This window comes from Colletotrichum navitas (genome assembly GCF_030913465.1).
Source record: "Colletotrichum navitas strain CBS 125086 chromosome Unknown LY79scaffold_97, whole genome shotgun sequence".
NCBI classification, from domain to species: Eukaryota; Fungi; Ascomycota; class Sordariomycetes; order Glomerellales; family Glomerellaceae; genus Colletotrichum; species Colletotrichum navitas.
Genome location: NW_026850643.1, coordinates 122,894 through 137,059, shown reverse-complemented (window position 1 = coordinate 137,059; position 14,166 = coordinate 122,894). Strand labels below are relative to the sequence as shown.

At 50.8% G+C, this 14,166-nt stretch overlaps 5 protein-coding genes across 5 annotated transcripts; 2 read left to right on the top strand and 3 right to left on the bottom strand.

Annotated features, from left to right (window-relative positions):
- Positions 1 to 2,200: 2,200 nt before the first annotated feature.
- LY79DRAFT_569114 (amidohydrolase) lies at positions 2,201 to 4,109 on the top strand. Its single transcript, XM_060559031.1, has one exon. The coding sequence runs from the start codon at positions 2,415 to 2,417 to the stop codon at positions 3,879 to 3,881; it is 1,467 nt and encodes a 488-aa protein (XP_060408863.1). The 5' UTR covers positions 2,201 to 2,414; the 3' UTR covers positions 3,882 to 4,109.
- A 366-nt stretch (positions 4,110 to 4,475) lies between these two features.
- LY79DRAFT_569113 (uncharacterized protein) lies at positions 4,476 to 6,306 on the top strand. Its single transcript, XM_060559030.1, has one exon. The coding sequence runs from the start codon at positions 4,684 to 4,686 to the stop codon at positions 6,103 to 6,105; it is 1,422 nt and encodes a 473-aa protein (XP_060408862.1). The 5' UTR covers positions 4,476 to 4,683; the 3' UTR covers positions 6,106 to 6,306.
- A 164-nt stretch (positions 6,307 to 6,470) lies between these two features.
- LY79DRAFT_526204 (uncharacterized protein) lies at positions 6,471 to 6,885 on the bottom strand (the record flags this gene model as incomplete). Its single annotated transcript, XM_060555817.1, has 2 exons — positions 6,471 to 6,535; positions 6,618 to 6,885. The coding sequence occupies 2 exons, from the start codon at positions 6,883 to 6,885 to the stop codon at positions 6,471 to 6,473; spliced, it is 333 nt and encodes a 110-aa protein (XP_060408861.1).
- A 439-nt stretch (positions 6,886 to 7,324) lies between these two features.
- LY79DRAFT_569111 (uncharacterized protein) lies at positions 7,325 to 8,986 on the bottom strand. Its single transcript, XM_060559029.1, has 2 exons — positions 8,038 to 8,986; positions 7,325 to 7,980 (listed from the first exon to the last, which is right to left on the bottom strand). Exons 1-2 carry the CDS (start codon positions 8,881 to 8,883, stop codon positions 7,582 to 7,584), a joined length of 1,245 nt encoding a protein of 414 aa, XP_060408860.1. The 5' UTR covers positions 8,884 to 8,986; the 3' UTR covers positions 7,325 to 7,581.
- A 2,640-nt stretch (positions 8,987 to 11,626) lies between these two features.
- Positions 11,627 to 13,651, bottom strand: LY79DRAFT_569106 (major facilitator superfamily transporter). The gene is made up of 5 exons (XM_060559028.1): positions 13,254 to 13,651; positions 12,943 to 13,189; positions 12,753 to 12,886; positions 11,902 to 12,696; positions 11,627 to 11,842 (listed from the first exon to the last, which is right to left on the bottom strand). Exons 1-5 carry the CDS (start codon positions 13,518 to 13,520, stop codon positions 11,807 to 11,809), a joined length of 1,479 nt encoding a protein of 492 aa, XP_060408859.1. The 5' UTR covers positions 13,521 to 13,651; the 3' UTR covers positions 11,627 to 11,806.
- Between the last annotated feature and the right edge of the window lie 515 nt (positions 13,652 to 14,166).

Genomic DNA, 14,166 nt, shown 5'->3' with positions numbered 1-14,166 from the left:
TATTATAAGTAGTTACTTTAACTAGCTTAGTAACCCTTTTAATAAGTAACTTAAGGATCTTAAGCTTATTTTTACTATAGTTTTTATAGATAATTAAGTTAAATAATATATAGTAAAGCTTAGTAATATAGGCTAAGTATACCTTATTACCTTTAAATTATTCTTTAAGCTTTACTATTAGAGTATTAAAATTACTTGCCTATTAGTAAAAGGTAAAAGTATAATACTCTTATAGTTTACCTTAAAGTATTACTTAAATTACTACTCTATAGTAGTCTTATATTATACCTACCTAGATATAAAGGTTATAGAATAATAGTAATTTTAAGTTAATAGTCTTATACTAGCTACTAGTGTATTTTATAGCCTAGTTATTAAAGTATATTTTTATAAGGTTATTTATTTACTTTAGTGTTAGCCTTAATATTACTGTTAATATTACTATAGTTAATAAAAGCTTCTATAGTAGTATAGTAGTTATTATATATAGGCTATTAATTTTAGCTATTATATAGGGTTTTAGTGTTAACATAGGCAGTAGTAAGGTAAAGGTTAAGTTATTATAGAAGGTTTAGTAGCTAGTTACTAGTAATAGGTATACTTTAACTATTTTTACTTTATATATAATTATCTTATAGCCTTTAATATCTTTAATAAAGTTAAAGTCTTTAAGGTATTCTCTAAAGTTATATAATAATCTCTTAATAATAGTAATTATCTTATTAGTCTAGTAGGTGTCTTTCTTCTATTAAAAGGTATTAAATATATATTAGGTAATTAATAGGTATTTACTATAGTTAACCTATACTCTATAGTTAACAAGGAAGTTATATAGACCTATTAAGACCTTTAGGTTAATAGTCTTAAAGTTACTAATAAGCTAGTTAGTAAGCTCTTCTTATATATAGTAAAGTAATTTACTACTAAGGTAGTTATTATACTTAGATTTACTAAAGTAAAATATAATAATAGTGTTAAGTATAAGGGATTATTACTTCTCTATAAGGTTAGTTAGTAACCTTATAATATAATTTTTTCTTTATTAGTATAAAAGAATATACTATATAAAAGTAAAAGGTATAGTAATAATATTATTTATTATTATTATTTTTTTTACTATATTAGGTAGTATATTATATTTACTATAAATCTTTTCTTTTTATTACCTTATAAATAAAAGTATAGTAACTTATAAACCTTACTTACTTATAAGCTTATCTTATTTACTTATCTTAGCTTAGGTCTTTTACTTATAGGTATAGTATTATTTACTATTATCCTCTATTAGCCTAATAACCTCTTAAATATAAGTATTTCTTCTAGTAGACTAAAAGGTATATATATTTATTAGAGGGATTACTACTAGTAGTATAAACAGCTAGAGAAAAATATACTCTTATAAGTAAATAACTTAGGGAAAAATAATAGGCTATTATATTAGTTACTTATTAACACTATTAGTTAGTAAAATAAAGAAAAATAATAAGCTATTATATTAATAACTTATTAATACTATTAGTTAGTAAAAGAAGTATATATATAAAAAAAAGAAGTTAGTAAGCTAAAAAGCTTATAATAAATAAAATATAGTAAATAATTACTAGTTAACTATAGATATATAAAGTAAGAGGTTTTTTATAGTTAAAAGTACTTCTCTAAAGGTAATAAAGCTTATATAATAGATATAAATTAATAAGGTTTCTACTAGTTAAAAAGACTAGTTATAGATCTATTAATTAACCTATTATAATAGGTAATTAGTATAATATTATAGTAAAAGTATTTATAGAGGCGTTTTTTAGTCCTTGCCTACTCTAGGTATATAAATAATTAACTAGTAATAATTACCTCTTCTTATAGTCCTTACTAATCTATAGTTTAAATAGTAAAGTTAACTTATATAGTTAATAGTAAAGTTAACTACTAATTAGTGTTAGTAACACTAAGGGATAGGTTAATATAGTTAACTATATATATTAGTAGTAATTAATAAAGAATAAGGGTAACTATAGTTCTCTATTATACGTAAAGAAAAAAAGGATAATTATTATAGGTTAGTTAGTTAAATAACTAACTTATTGCCTATGAATCCCTGGAGAATTCTATGGCTAAATATCTGAGGATTTGCTGGCGATGAGTCATTGGGGTTAACCTGATAACTCCGATATTTATCCGCGATGGTCAACATCGCAACACAAATGTCTTCCAATCAGAAATGGACCAAAAACGGCGGCTAACGACGACCTTCCTAATTAAGCTTATGGTCTGACCGTGGTCTAACCGTTTACGAGACGCAAAGGATCACGGCTTACCAGGCAGCTACAACTCCATTTATAACAAATGTTAACAAACTCTCCTGTATACCAAGTTTGCAAATTCTCTCAGACCCAGGACAATCACAGATTACAGACAAAATGACCCGACGGCTCATTGAAAGACCGGCCTACATCCACTCCCCAGCGATGGGCGGTTCCTTCAGACCAAACTACGCCGACGGCCCTGAACCCCCTTTCTCACCCACCAAAAAAACAACACTTGTCATCATAAAGACCTCCCTCCTCATCCCTGGTGACGGTGAACCCCTCAAAGATGGTGCCCTCGTCATCTCCTCAAAGGTGATTGCCTGGGTCGGACCGCAGTCCTCCCTCCCCTCCGAATACACCGACTCGCCTCACAGATCCTACACGGTGCCTTACCTTATGCCGGGCCTCTGGGACTGCCACGCTCACTTCGGCGGCGAGTCACCCAATGACGACGGGGGCAACGACCCGTACCAGGTCTTCATCACCGAGCACCCCGCCGCGTCCGGCGCACGCCTCACGCGCGGGTGCTGGCTGGCCCTGCAGCGAGGGTACACGTCCCTTCGTGACGTGGCCGGTCTAGGCTGCGAGATCTCTCGTGCGATCGAAGACGGCAGCATCGTGGGACCCAACGTCTACAGCTCCGGATCGGGTCTGAGCCAGCTGGCCGGCCACGGCGACATCTTCTCCTTTCCCGCAGGCGACGTCCTCCTCAACCTCGGCGTGTCGCAAATCTCACCGGGTCACTTTGGAACACATACGACCATGATCGTAGACGGGGTTGACGAGTGCCGGCGGGCAGTTCGGCTCCAGATCCGGCGCGGCGCCAAGTGCATCAAGGTCATGGCCTCCGGCGGCGTCATGTCCCGCGACGACAACCCGAATTACGCCCAGTTTAGCGCGTCGGAGCTCGAGACCATTGTGGAAGAGGCCACGAGACAGAACCGCGTCGTCGCAGCCCACGTCCACGGTAAGGCTGGGATTCTGGCCGCCATCAAGGCGGGCGTCACGACCCTGGAACATGCCTCCTTTGCGGACCGCGAGTGTATCGACCTCATCAAGGAGAAGGGCATCGTCCTTATCGCCACTCGTGTTGTTGTGAACTTGCTCCTCAGCACGGGGGGCAAGGGGCTCCCTCCTACTGTGTGGGAAAAGGCAAAGTTGGTTGCGACGAACCACATGGCGGCTTACAAGATGGCCATCGAGTCCGGCGTCCAAGTTGCTCTAGGCACAGACACAGGGCCGGGGTTCAACATGGCGACGGAGCTGGAGTGCGCTGTCGAGGCCGGCATGAGCAACATGGAGGCGATCAAGGCAGCGACGGCGAACGGGCCGCTGAGCGTGGGAGGACAGGCGCCGAAAACTGGACAGCTGAAGGTCGGGTACGAGGCGGATGTCATTGGGCTGCTGGAGAACCCAGTGGAAGACGTCAAGGTGTTGCAGAAGATTGAGAACGTCGGCTGGGTTTGGAAAGGCGGGAAGCTCTTCAAAGGACCGGGGGTCGGGCCGTGGGGCGAAGACCCGGGTGTCTGGGAAGACATGCCGGCGGTTTCGCGTCTTCGTTGTAATACTGGGTACTAAACAGCTTCATCTATCTCCTGATCTTGGGCTTGATATCTCACCTTGCTTCCCGCCTTACTTCTAGCTAGTTTGTGTTTCGGCTTTCCTTGTCTGCATACGCTAGCAAAATAGGCCGCCTCATACCACAGCTGTCGGAGGGTAAAGGGTTCCTGAAAGGATAGGAGACCACACCTAAGAAATTGAGTGCAACTGACCTGTAGTTTGAATAAAGTATCACCCCTCTCTTCATTCTCATAGTCTAATTTATCTTGCTTCTGGTGACATGTGTCGCTCGCTCCAAGAGTTTCACTGAGGGGTTATCCTAACATTGCAGCGTCCAACGTGACTTGTAGGTGCTCCTCAAGACTAGCCTTCCTAGCATTTGAGTGCGCATAGCTGCTTCCAAGTTGATAAAGAGAAGTGGAGCAGAGCCTTTATGCTCCTTGGATCCCCGAAACTCCGGTTTAGGACGTTGTCGGTTGTCAAATATGACCTCTCGACCTACGTTGTCTGTATCTTTGTGATGTAGATTTGATGCATCAGGCATCAAAGAGATGGCACCCCAAAACTGCTTTGCAGTCGATAGAACACAAGACTTCAAAGGCTTTGCACACGTGTCGTCATTCAAGACTTCCTCGAAGAAACCCGAACATTGTAGACCGCCAATCCCATGTCGCTCAAACCTACGTCAGTCAACCCTCTTGTCCCGACATCTTAAATGCCACCCATCCCCAAATACGTATACACCGACCTCATGTTCCTTCTGAGCATCCCGCATTCCTTTCTCGACTGCCTTTCCCCAAGAAACTGACCAATAGCAAGAATGTCACTCAACACGACCCAACCAACGTTGGAATACGGTCGCCAAGTTGTCCTCGGCTCCAGGCTCCGGCCCGTCAAGATCCAAGACGCCGTGTACAGCAGACTCATCGAAATGGCTGACGACGACGAAGACTGCGAATTTGCACGCTGGCTCCTCCTTCAGGTCTGCGAGATCTTCAGAGACGATATTGACGACCAGACGGCTACCGTGCCCATTGGTATGGGTGAACGAGAGTACACCGCCGGCTGGAAGGATGCCCTCGCAACCATCCGCGGCCTGTCTGCCCTTTGCCTCAAAGGACCGCTGGAAGACGAGGACGCATGCCGATCAGAGCCACCTGACGTGTTCACTCACAGCTACAGGGGTGTGGAGCAATCTTACCAGGAGGGCTTTGGGATTGAGTGGGACGAAGAGCGGGAGAGACTGGACTGGGGATACGAAATCCCCGCGCGTTGTGGCTTTATGGGTATTACACCCTCCGCGTTCGGGGACACTCAACAGAACTCTTCTTCGAACGCCTCGCAAGCCTCCAGCAGCTTGATCAACACCCCTTCGAGCGTCAGTATCAGCGACTCGGTCCTTCAAGCCCTCTTCCCTCCGTACTCCTCGGCAGAGTTGTCGTCCTCCTCCAACGGCTCGTCCCCCTCGAAGCGGGCTCCTTCCACCCCCGATTTCCGCCAGCCACCCAACGGGCACAATCGGAACCTTAACAAGTCCGACATAATCCGCGGCCTCGACACGACCGCGCTGCTCACCCATTTTGAGCGCCAATCGCGCCTCTCGGAGCGCCGTATCGTTGCCGAGCTCGGCCGGACGAGCCTCCTCCGCCAAGCTATCTTCCAGGACCGCTTCTTCGGCCGCGTGCCATCCTTTGCGGGAGCCCCGGGCGGCGATGACCTCGTGAACGATGAGTACGACGCGACCGATATCACGGATGGGATCAATGAGCCATTCCTGGGCGAGGCGCAGCAGATGCGTGCGGTGAGGCAAGTCAAGACGCTGTTCCGGCAGTGGCGGAAGGCTGCGGCGGAAGACCGGGTGGAGGCGAACGAGGATTCGGACGGGGGTACCCGGGTGACGGGGCGAGAAGATAGCGACGACGGCGACGACAGTGTATCGAGTGATTCGGCGAGTTCATTCCACGCTCCGGAGCCCTGGCTCGAGAGCCACGCCGGAGCAGCGCCGCCTCCCAGCCCAGGGTCGGAGTCCGTCTATAGCGACGATACCCTGTGGCCGTCAGCAGCTTCCGAGCCCTGCGACGAAATGTCGGCACTGATGGCTCCTCCCATGCATCATTACTCCATGCGTCATTACTGCTCCCTGATGGTCAATGGGCCGTACTGCACAGACACCGATGACTCCAGTCACGACCACACACGCCTGGATGAGAGCGGACCAAGCAGCGAATGGAAAACGTTGTAGACGGTATGAGAGATGGACGGTTCACGAAAACATGTTTTGCTAGTAGGAGGGATCGTCGATAATGTATTTTTCCATTTGTTCTTTTTTCGAGGGGGTATCAATTCGTTTGGATTGGGGCTGGGGTTCCACCTGCGCTTTGCGATTCTAGACTTGGGCAGGTTAGTTTTTGTTTTGAGGGCGTTCCAACCAGGATAGAATAGCAAGAACTGAAGTGTTTACTTACGAAGCATGACCATGACTGCTCCCTTCGCTCTATTATCGTCCCTCTTATCCGTACCCAAGCCCGAGAGCTTCAAGGGAATCTCTCTCTCTCTCTCTCTCTCTCTCTCTCCCTCCAGCCAGCACCTGCGCTCCCGAGCCCGCGCCTATTCAATCTTTCCCGTCTCCATATCGATCTCCTCGGGCTTGCTCTCCTCAACCCCCTCGACATCTGTAAGGGTAAAAAAAAGTCAGTCTCGGCCGTACCCAGCTCGCGGTCCCCCCCCCCCCGGGGAGGTACGACGCTCACTCACCCTTCATGGCAACCTCGCCCTCGGCGGCCATCTTCCTCCTCAGGGCGTGAGCGATCCTCTTCTCGAGCTTCTTGGCCTTCTTCTTGCTCAGGGGCGCGTTGGGACCACTCGTGGGGGCCAGGCCGGGCCGCGCGCCGCGCATGGAGTCCGTCTTTGCGATCTTGTGCCGGTTCGCCTCCGACTTCTTCTTGCGCTCCATCTTGGCGCCGAGGGCCCTGTTGGCCAGGCGGTTCTTGGAGGGACCGTTGGGATTCTTGACGGAAGGCATCGTGGCGTTTGGTCGTATTCCTCTTTTGTCTTCGAAGGGGGTTCTGGTTTCGGAAAGAGTAGCGAGTTCGCAAAGGCTTTGACAAAAGAGAGAGAGAGAGGACGAAAATGCGGTCGAGGGGGTCGATCACCGCTATGGAATTTTAATTTTTTAGTGGAGATGGCGGGATGCACTACACTACAGCCAGGGGGCCTAGGCGTGGCGTGTGTCCCCGCATGCCCCTCAACCGCCGCCCACTCTTTATTATTTCTCCCTCTCAATCCGCACTCACCGACGGCTTCAGGTACCAATACCCAAGGTAGAAGAACAAGGTCAGCTAGCCGATGCATTGAAGAGCAGGGGAACACCAGGACTGAGCGTCAAAGGACTAGATGGGACTCTGATGCCGAGTAATTACAACTTTGTTGACTCCGAATGTCTCTACCTGTCAATATACTTCGATCTCTGGTCAAGCTTTTGTTGCCGTGACGGGCATGATTACATTTCGAATTTGAAGGCAATATGTACATGATGTTTACACTCTTCCAAACGCTAGATTCTTGTTCTTTTCAGACGCCGCCCAGCCCATTACAACAAATATGCGAGCGTCCCCGGACCCAAACGCCAAGCCTGAATGCAAGATATGTCATCCTCGTCTATTTATTCATTCAATGCCCATGAATAATATGTGCTTCTTCCTGTCTTCGCCCTGTCCCCTCACTGCGCTACTCGGTCGCTGTTCTTACCGATCGTACTGGGACTGCTTGGACTTCCCAGAACTGGCTCGTCGTCTGTTTCCTCAGTCAGGCCCTTGCGAGCATCGTCCTCGTCGTCGCTCATGAGTCCTTCGAGTTCAAACTCCTCGGCATCACGCACTTGGCGGTTCTCGCCAGGACGGCCGTTGGCTACCGGGATACCGTTGGCCAGGACGACTTTGCCGTCCGGGTTGGTGTTGCGGTCGAAGAGGTGGATGAGCATCATGGTGAAGAGGAAGAGCAGGAAGGCAAACGAGTACAGGATGAGGATGTAGGAAACGTGGTCGAGACCCGAGTTAGCCACGAGAGCCATCTGCTCCTCGGTGGCACCCATGAAGAGGAAACCGGAGGCGTACAAAAGCTGCGCATCGTTAGTTGCTGTTCGTGTGGGTATCCGCATCGGACGAGGGCGACTTACAAAAACGGGAATGAATTGCCAACTGTTTGTCTGGCGTCCATCGGCCGAGACTCCCGGGGCGTCCCTGACAACAAAAGACACCTCGATAATTCGGGTGATGCCGACTCCCATCAGCGTCTTACCAAACATATTGTGGGTCATGGCACTGATGGGCAGGTCCTGGGGATGGGCGGACATGGCCCAGCCAGTGGCACCGATGACGAAGCCAGGGATGAAGTTTCGCTTGGGGTTCCCGTCACGATCGCGGCTGAGCCAGATACCAACTAGACCGGCGCACCACCAGATGATGCCCATGGTGGTGTGCTGCCAGTCGTTCCTGACCCATGCCGTGCCCCATCGGTGTTCCGTGAAGGTGTTGACGCAGCCCCAGGCCGCAATAACAATGCTGTCGAAAAACTCCTGCGACCGACCGCTGCGACGGATCCAGAGCTGTCCGACCAGGAGCAGCAGCGTCAAGATGATGCCGTAGGCAATGAAGGCGCTGCCCATAATAAAATGGGCCAGGCACTGGCCGAGATGGTCGCCTTGGCAGAAGCCCAAAGAGGTGATGCCGCCAAACAGAAACTGGGTCCAAGCCAGAACAGGAGAGGCCTTGCCCAGGATGCCGTGGGCGGGCTTGATGAATCTGCGGATGCGACCGTTGATGCCCTTTTCGAGGTGCAGCTTCAAGTAGATACCCAAGGCGACCTGGGCGGCCATTATGATCATGAGCCAGGTGGCAAAAGAGGCGTGAACGTTATGGTGCAGAAATTCTCGGCCACCGTGCATGTGGCCGAGGAAGTAGCCGAGAATGGCGAGGGCGGAGCCAAGGACTTGAGTCGGAACGTGCCAGCGGTTCTTGGTCATCTGTAGAAGGGGGAAGGAAGGCGAGCGTCAGCGATTGCGCGCGACCGTCAAGTGGTGAATTGTAGCGTTAGGCAACTTACTCCCAGCACCATGCCGACGGGGAAGATTACCCCGAAGGCCAGCATCATGATGAAGATGTGTATCCATAGTATGGAGTCCTGTTCCCTCAATCAGCGTCTCGTGTCCTTTGGGTTCTTCTGGCCGTGCCCCCTTGATTGATGTCGGTGGATGCAAGTTGGGTATTGCTCACGATGGGTTCCTGCGAGATGGTCTCGCCGTCCTGGATGTGGCTGACGCCGTGATCGTGACCGAGAGCCATGGGGAGAGATGTGAGGATGATTGCAGCAGCGGCGGCGGCAAGGGAGGAGGAAGATTTCAGCGGCGACGAGGCCATAGAAAACGGGTGCAGCGCCATGACGGGCGTTTCGAAATAGGCAGAAGCGTTCCGCCGTCCCCTGTGCTGGGTGTCAGGGTGGTGCTGGAGCCCAGACGTGTCACAGACTTGAGCCTGACGAGCGGGGCGGCGTCGCGGCGTCGCGGCGGGGGCGACGCAATTGGCGAGGCTCGGATCGGACGAGGTGTACGGTACAGTACTGTACACTATGAGGGAGGGAGAGGGTCGTTGTGTCGGTCGAGACTCGAGGTCAAGAAGAAAGGATCGGGGATCGCTGATCGGGCGGTAGAGCAAGCGAATGCCTACGGCGTTGTAGCGTGGGGACGAAGAGACGGGGGTGGTGGTGGTGGTGGTGGTCAATGGGTCTGAGAGTTCGTCGTTACTGATGGCTGACTCGAAGAGTACCTATTCGAGACCACCTTTGCCTGTAGGTAGGCAGGTAGGTATGTAGCTTTTTGGATGGGATGGGACGGACGGCGCGGCGCGGCCAAAACCTCGGACGCAAGGGCGTGACGGAAGAGGAGGAGGCTCTTTTGTGAGCGACGGACAATGTAGATGGAGGGAAGAAAAAATAAGAAGAAAGAAAGGAGGGAAAAAAGAGGGAATTCATGCCAGGAATCGAGACTTGCTTGTTGCACTAGAATAAAGGAGGAGATTTACCATCTGCTCCGGCAAGTTCAACCCGCTCCCCCCCCTCCATCACCCGACAAAGGATGTAGCGCAGCACCAGTACTTCGTACTCTCCTATACTATTTTGTATTAGGTGATACCTTTTACTCCATCGCGTTCCACCCTCACTGGGCTGCCGAAGGCTCCGGCTCATCAGATTGCCAACGGGGGCCCAGCCATCATCCATGTACCTTCTCGTAGCGTTATCGGTAGGAGAGTACCTACACGCATTTCTCTCTCCCGACCCTTACCCACCTACCTTGTACATATTAGTGTACCTGAGTAAGATTAGTACAAAGAGAGCAGCAGCCTGCGACGCCCGCCTTCCCTCCGTCCAATCCCATCCAGGCACCTCTCCGTTCGTCAGCGAGGGTACGTACCTCCAGCTTACGGCATGGTCCTCGCCAAAAATGCGCCCATTTCCTCCTAATATACAATATCTACCGGTATATCCGTCCCTCCCTACATATTACCTAAGATATAAGGGAATATTAGCTAAGAACACTGCCTCAATACCAAATATCCTCTCCGCCCTTGCCAAGAGCTTTTATCCATAATCAAATGGACATAATAATGGTTAGAGTTACGAATAGTCGACGTCTACAGAGCAGCGGCAGTCATGCCTGGAAAACCGTCTCTCCCTTCCAATACCAAAGCCACCCTAGCTTATTGAGGAACGCCCCTTGGCCCCATATATGAATCACGCGTAATGCTCTTTTCACCCTGTTCTTCTCCGCCGGAGCCGCCGCTGCCACGGTATGTTGAAGCCATTCGTCGAATTTCCCATTCCCTTGAGAGAACTTTGACAGGCTCTACATAAAGTTCGTCGCAAATATCATTGAGCCAATATGCAAAAGTGGCCTAGCTGGCCACGACTGATGACGCGTCCACTTCCAAGTCGCCATCCTTAACCGTAGCCGTTGTTTGGTTCCTAAGGTCTCATCCGGCTGGTGAAGAGGTTCGTCCCTTTGCGACCTGTGTCCGCATGAGCTTCAACGAACGCCTGGTCCGTTGTCCCAAGGCCAAACATAGGAACAGGATCGAGCGTCGCCCGTGAATGAGCCTTCACCATCTTGAGTTGAAACGGCATGGACGCACATCCAATTTCCAGCGAAAGCCGTGACTGGACGTGCTGTTAATGCCCTCGCATCTCGTACCTCTGTAAACTTCCTCGGTTTTGCGGGATCTCACGTCTCGGCTGAAGACACATCGCGAGATGTATCCGTAAGAGCCAAGGCAGGGACATGGAAACAAATGGCCGTCTAGCAAGACCTTCATGGCGTCCACGCCCAATAGTCACCATCCTTTTTCACGCGCCGCTCGTAACGTCCTTGGCAATGAGTTAACTTGACCAATGGCTCGGCCCCAGCAAGTCGAACAACAGAGAATGGCATCTGACATACTATGTTGACCACCAAGCACACGACCTCGTCCGGATATTGCTGATGAATGGCTCCGGCGCCGACACCTACACGCCCCGCCGGGGCGCCATTACCCAACCGTCGTCAACCAAAACGTCTAGCGCCGCCGTCTCCTAATCTTCTATACGATTGTCGCAGCCGCCAACCATGTACCTCTCGTCTACCTGCTGCCGTCACATGCCTCGGCATTCCGGCTTCCATCACTCGATGATTAGTATTGCGTGCTGTGTGTCGGATGATATTACCAGTCGCCTGGGGAGCCGGGTGTTAATCTTTAGAGATTATGTTCATGCAAGTTCACTGGCATGCGCCTTGGTATTATGATCAAATATAACTTTATGGCGGGTGGCCCAATATCCTCCAAATCTCATACCACGATCGAGAACACATGGACCCTCCTTCTGAAATCATCAACACTCGCTCACTCACACGACAAGACTTAGTAAGTATACCGGAAGCCTTGCTGGGCGCCCTCCTGCGAACCCGAGTCAGCAGTCGTTCAAGAGGTATGCGCCGTTGGGTGAGAAAACTTACATCATCGGCCTCGAGCTCTATCTCGCCCTGATCGGCCTTCTTGTTCTTGAAGTAGGCGTCGAGGGTCAGCAAGCCAACCAGGACCATGGTCAATAAGGTACAAGCGATGCAGCCGTATATGCCCGGGCGGTAGTGAGGCTTGTCCTGCTCACGGAAGAGCAAGCTACCGGCAATACCACCGATACCACCGAACGATACCAGTGTCGCACTGCAGAAAGCTCTCTTCCACTGGCCGCGGATGTTGTTGGCCTGGTAAGCCATAACGGCCGGAATTTGTGAATTGGCGCCCGCCGTTGTCAAGAAGACGCCGAAGTAGCGCACCGCGGCGCTCGAGTGAAAGCCCATGATTGGCAGGCCGACGATGCAGAACAGCGTGTTGATGAGGACCACAGGGCCGCGGAACTTCATCTTGTCTCCGAGCCAGGCGGTGCCGAACATGATAATACCGGCAAAGGCGTACGCCGGCGCGACGAGGCACTGCGCAGCGCCGACGTCGAAGCCCATGTTGACCTGCAGGATTATGGGCAAGAAGTACGCGAGCGCGTAAGTGACGGTGGTGGTGTTGAAGAAGATCATGGCGTATGCCCAGATCCTCCAGTCGGCGCCGGCGCGGAGGAACCTGCCGAGGTTGAAGGCGGGCATGTGGGCATCGCCGCGGTCACGATTCACGCGCGCGACGATCCAGGCGCGCTCGCGGTCCCCGAGGAAGTTCCAGTCCTTGCGCTTGGAGTCGGGGAAGTCGACGAGCAGCCAGTAACCCACAATGCCGAGCACGCAGGTAAGCGCACCTTCTATCTAATGGCACAAAAGTCAGCATAAGAAGAGCTTAAAAGGTAATAGAGAGGAGTTACAATGAAGATCCACCGCCATCCGGTGAGGCCCTGCTGCCCGTTCATCTGCATGAGGCCGTAGGCAAGGATACCGGCGAAGGCAGAAGCGACGCATCCGAGGAGGTAGAAGACCGAGTAACGCTTCCCGACCTCGTCTGGCAGATAAAGTCAGTGGACTATGCGGTGAATGCGACTCGGACGGGGGACTTACATCTGGTGTACCACGTGCTGAGGAGGTAGACGCAGCTAGGGAAGAAGCCGGCCTCGAGGACACCAAGCAAGATTCTGCACGCGTACAGATGGGTGTACCTGCGCGAGAAACCCATACCGATCATGACGCCACCCCACAAAAGGGTGAGCCCGCCAAGGTGAAGACGGGGGCCGACCTTGCGCACGATGATGGTCGAGGGCGGCTGGAAGATGATGTACGGGACGAAAAAGAGCAGAGAGGCAATGCTCTGTTCGAACCTCAGGTCAGACATGCTTCATTCCCTAGGTGAAGCCACAGCACGTTGTACTTACATATCTGTCGTCAAGGTAAAGAGACAGCTCCTTGGTCATGCCTGCGATGGCGGCGGCAGACAGGTTCGTGCGGTCCATCAGAGAAACACAGTACATGGCGCCGACGGTCACGACGAGTCTGCGGTCGATACGGCGGATGATCCTGCGCTGCTCCTCTGGCGTAAAACCGGCGTCGACATCGATGCCTTGAGAATCATTCGAGCTGCTTCTGATTTCGTCGGCGTTGTCGAAGCCGGCCTTCTCGGGGTCCTGGGCAGGTCGATCCATGGTAGAGACGATCGTCGTTTGGGGTTTTCTGAGTCGCCAATACTGTTGAAGAATCCGATCTCAGGGTAGGTGTGAAAGATGAGGGAACTGAATACCGTCCTCGGAAGGTAGGCCGACGTGGGGTGAGGGGGGGGGGGGGGGGGGCACAGAGAAGCTGCACGGCTTGCGTCACTCCAGAGGTCAATCAAGAGATTCGGTTCGCTGGTCGGACGGTTGAGGCCTTTAGGTTATACAACCACGAAAATGCCGTCCGAATAAAGATCCAACAAAAGAGATTCGGGGAGGGGGTAAAGCCTAGAGGTTATCTACTCAAAGAAGCGGAGATCCCGAGATTACCATCGGATGACACCACCACATATCCTCGATAATGCTGCGCATACGGCCCTTTGTATCTTTTCGTTTCCTGTCCTCAGTCAGCTGCTCCACGAATATGGCAACCCTCTCCTCCCCTCGACTCAGGGCCCCTAGCCCTCCAAAAGACGAGACATACCCGAAAAAGAACCAAGGGCCAAGACTAGCCCTCGCGGCAATCTAAACCACCGGCATCCTCACCCCCTTCCGCCCCCCCGTTTCCCCAGAAAAAAAGCACGCGAAAAGAGGCTTAGCTGGTCCAGGTTGGCAGACACCCCCGCCTCGAAAGGAGGAG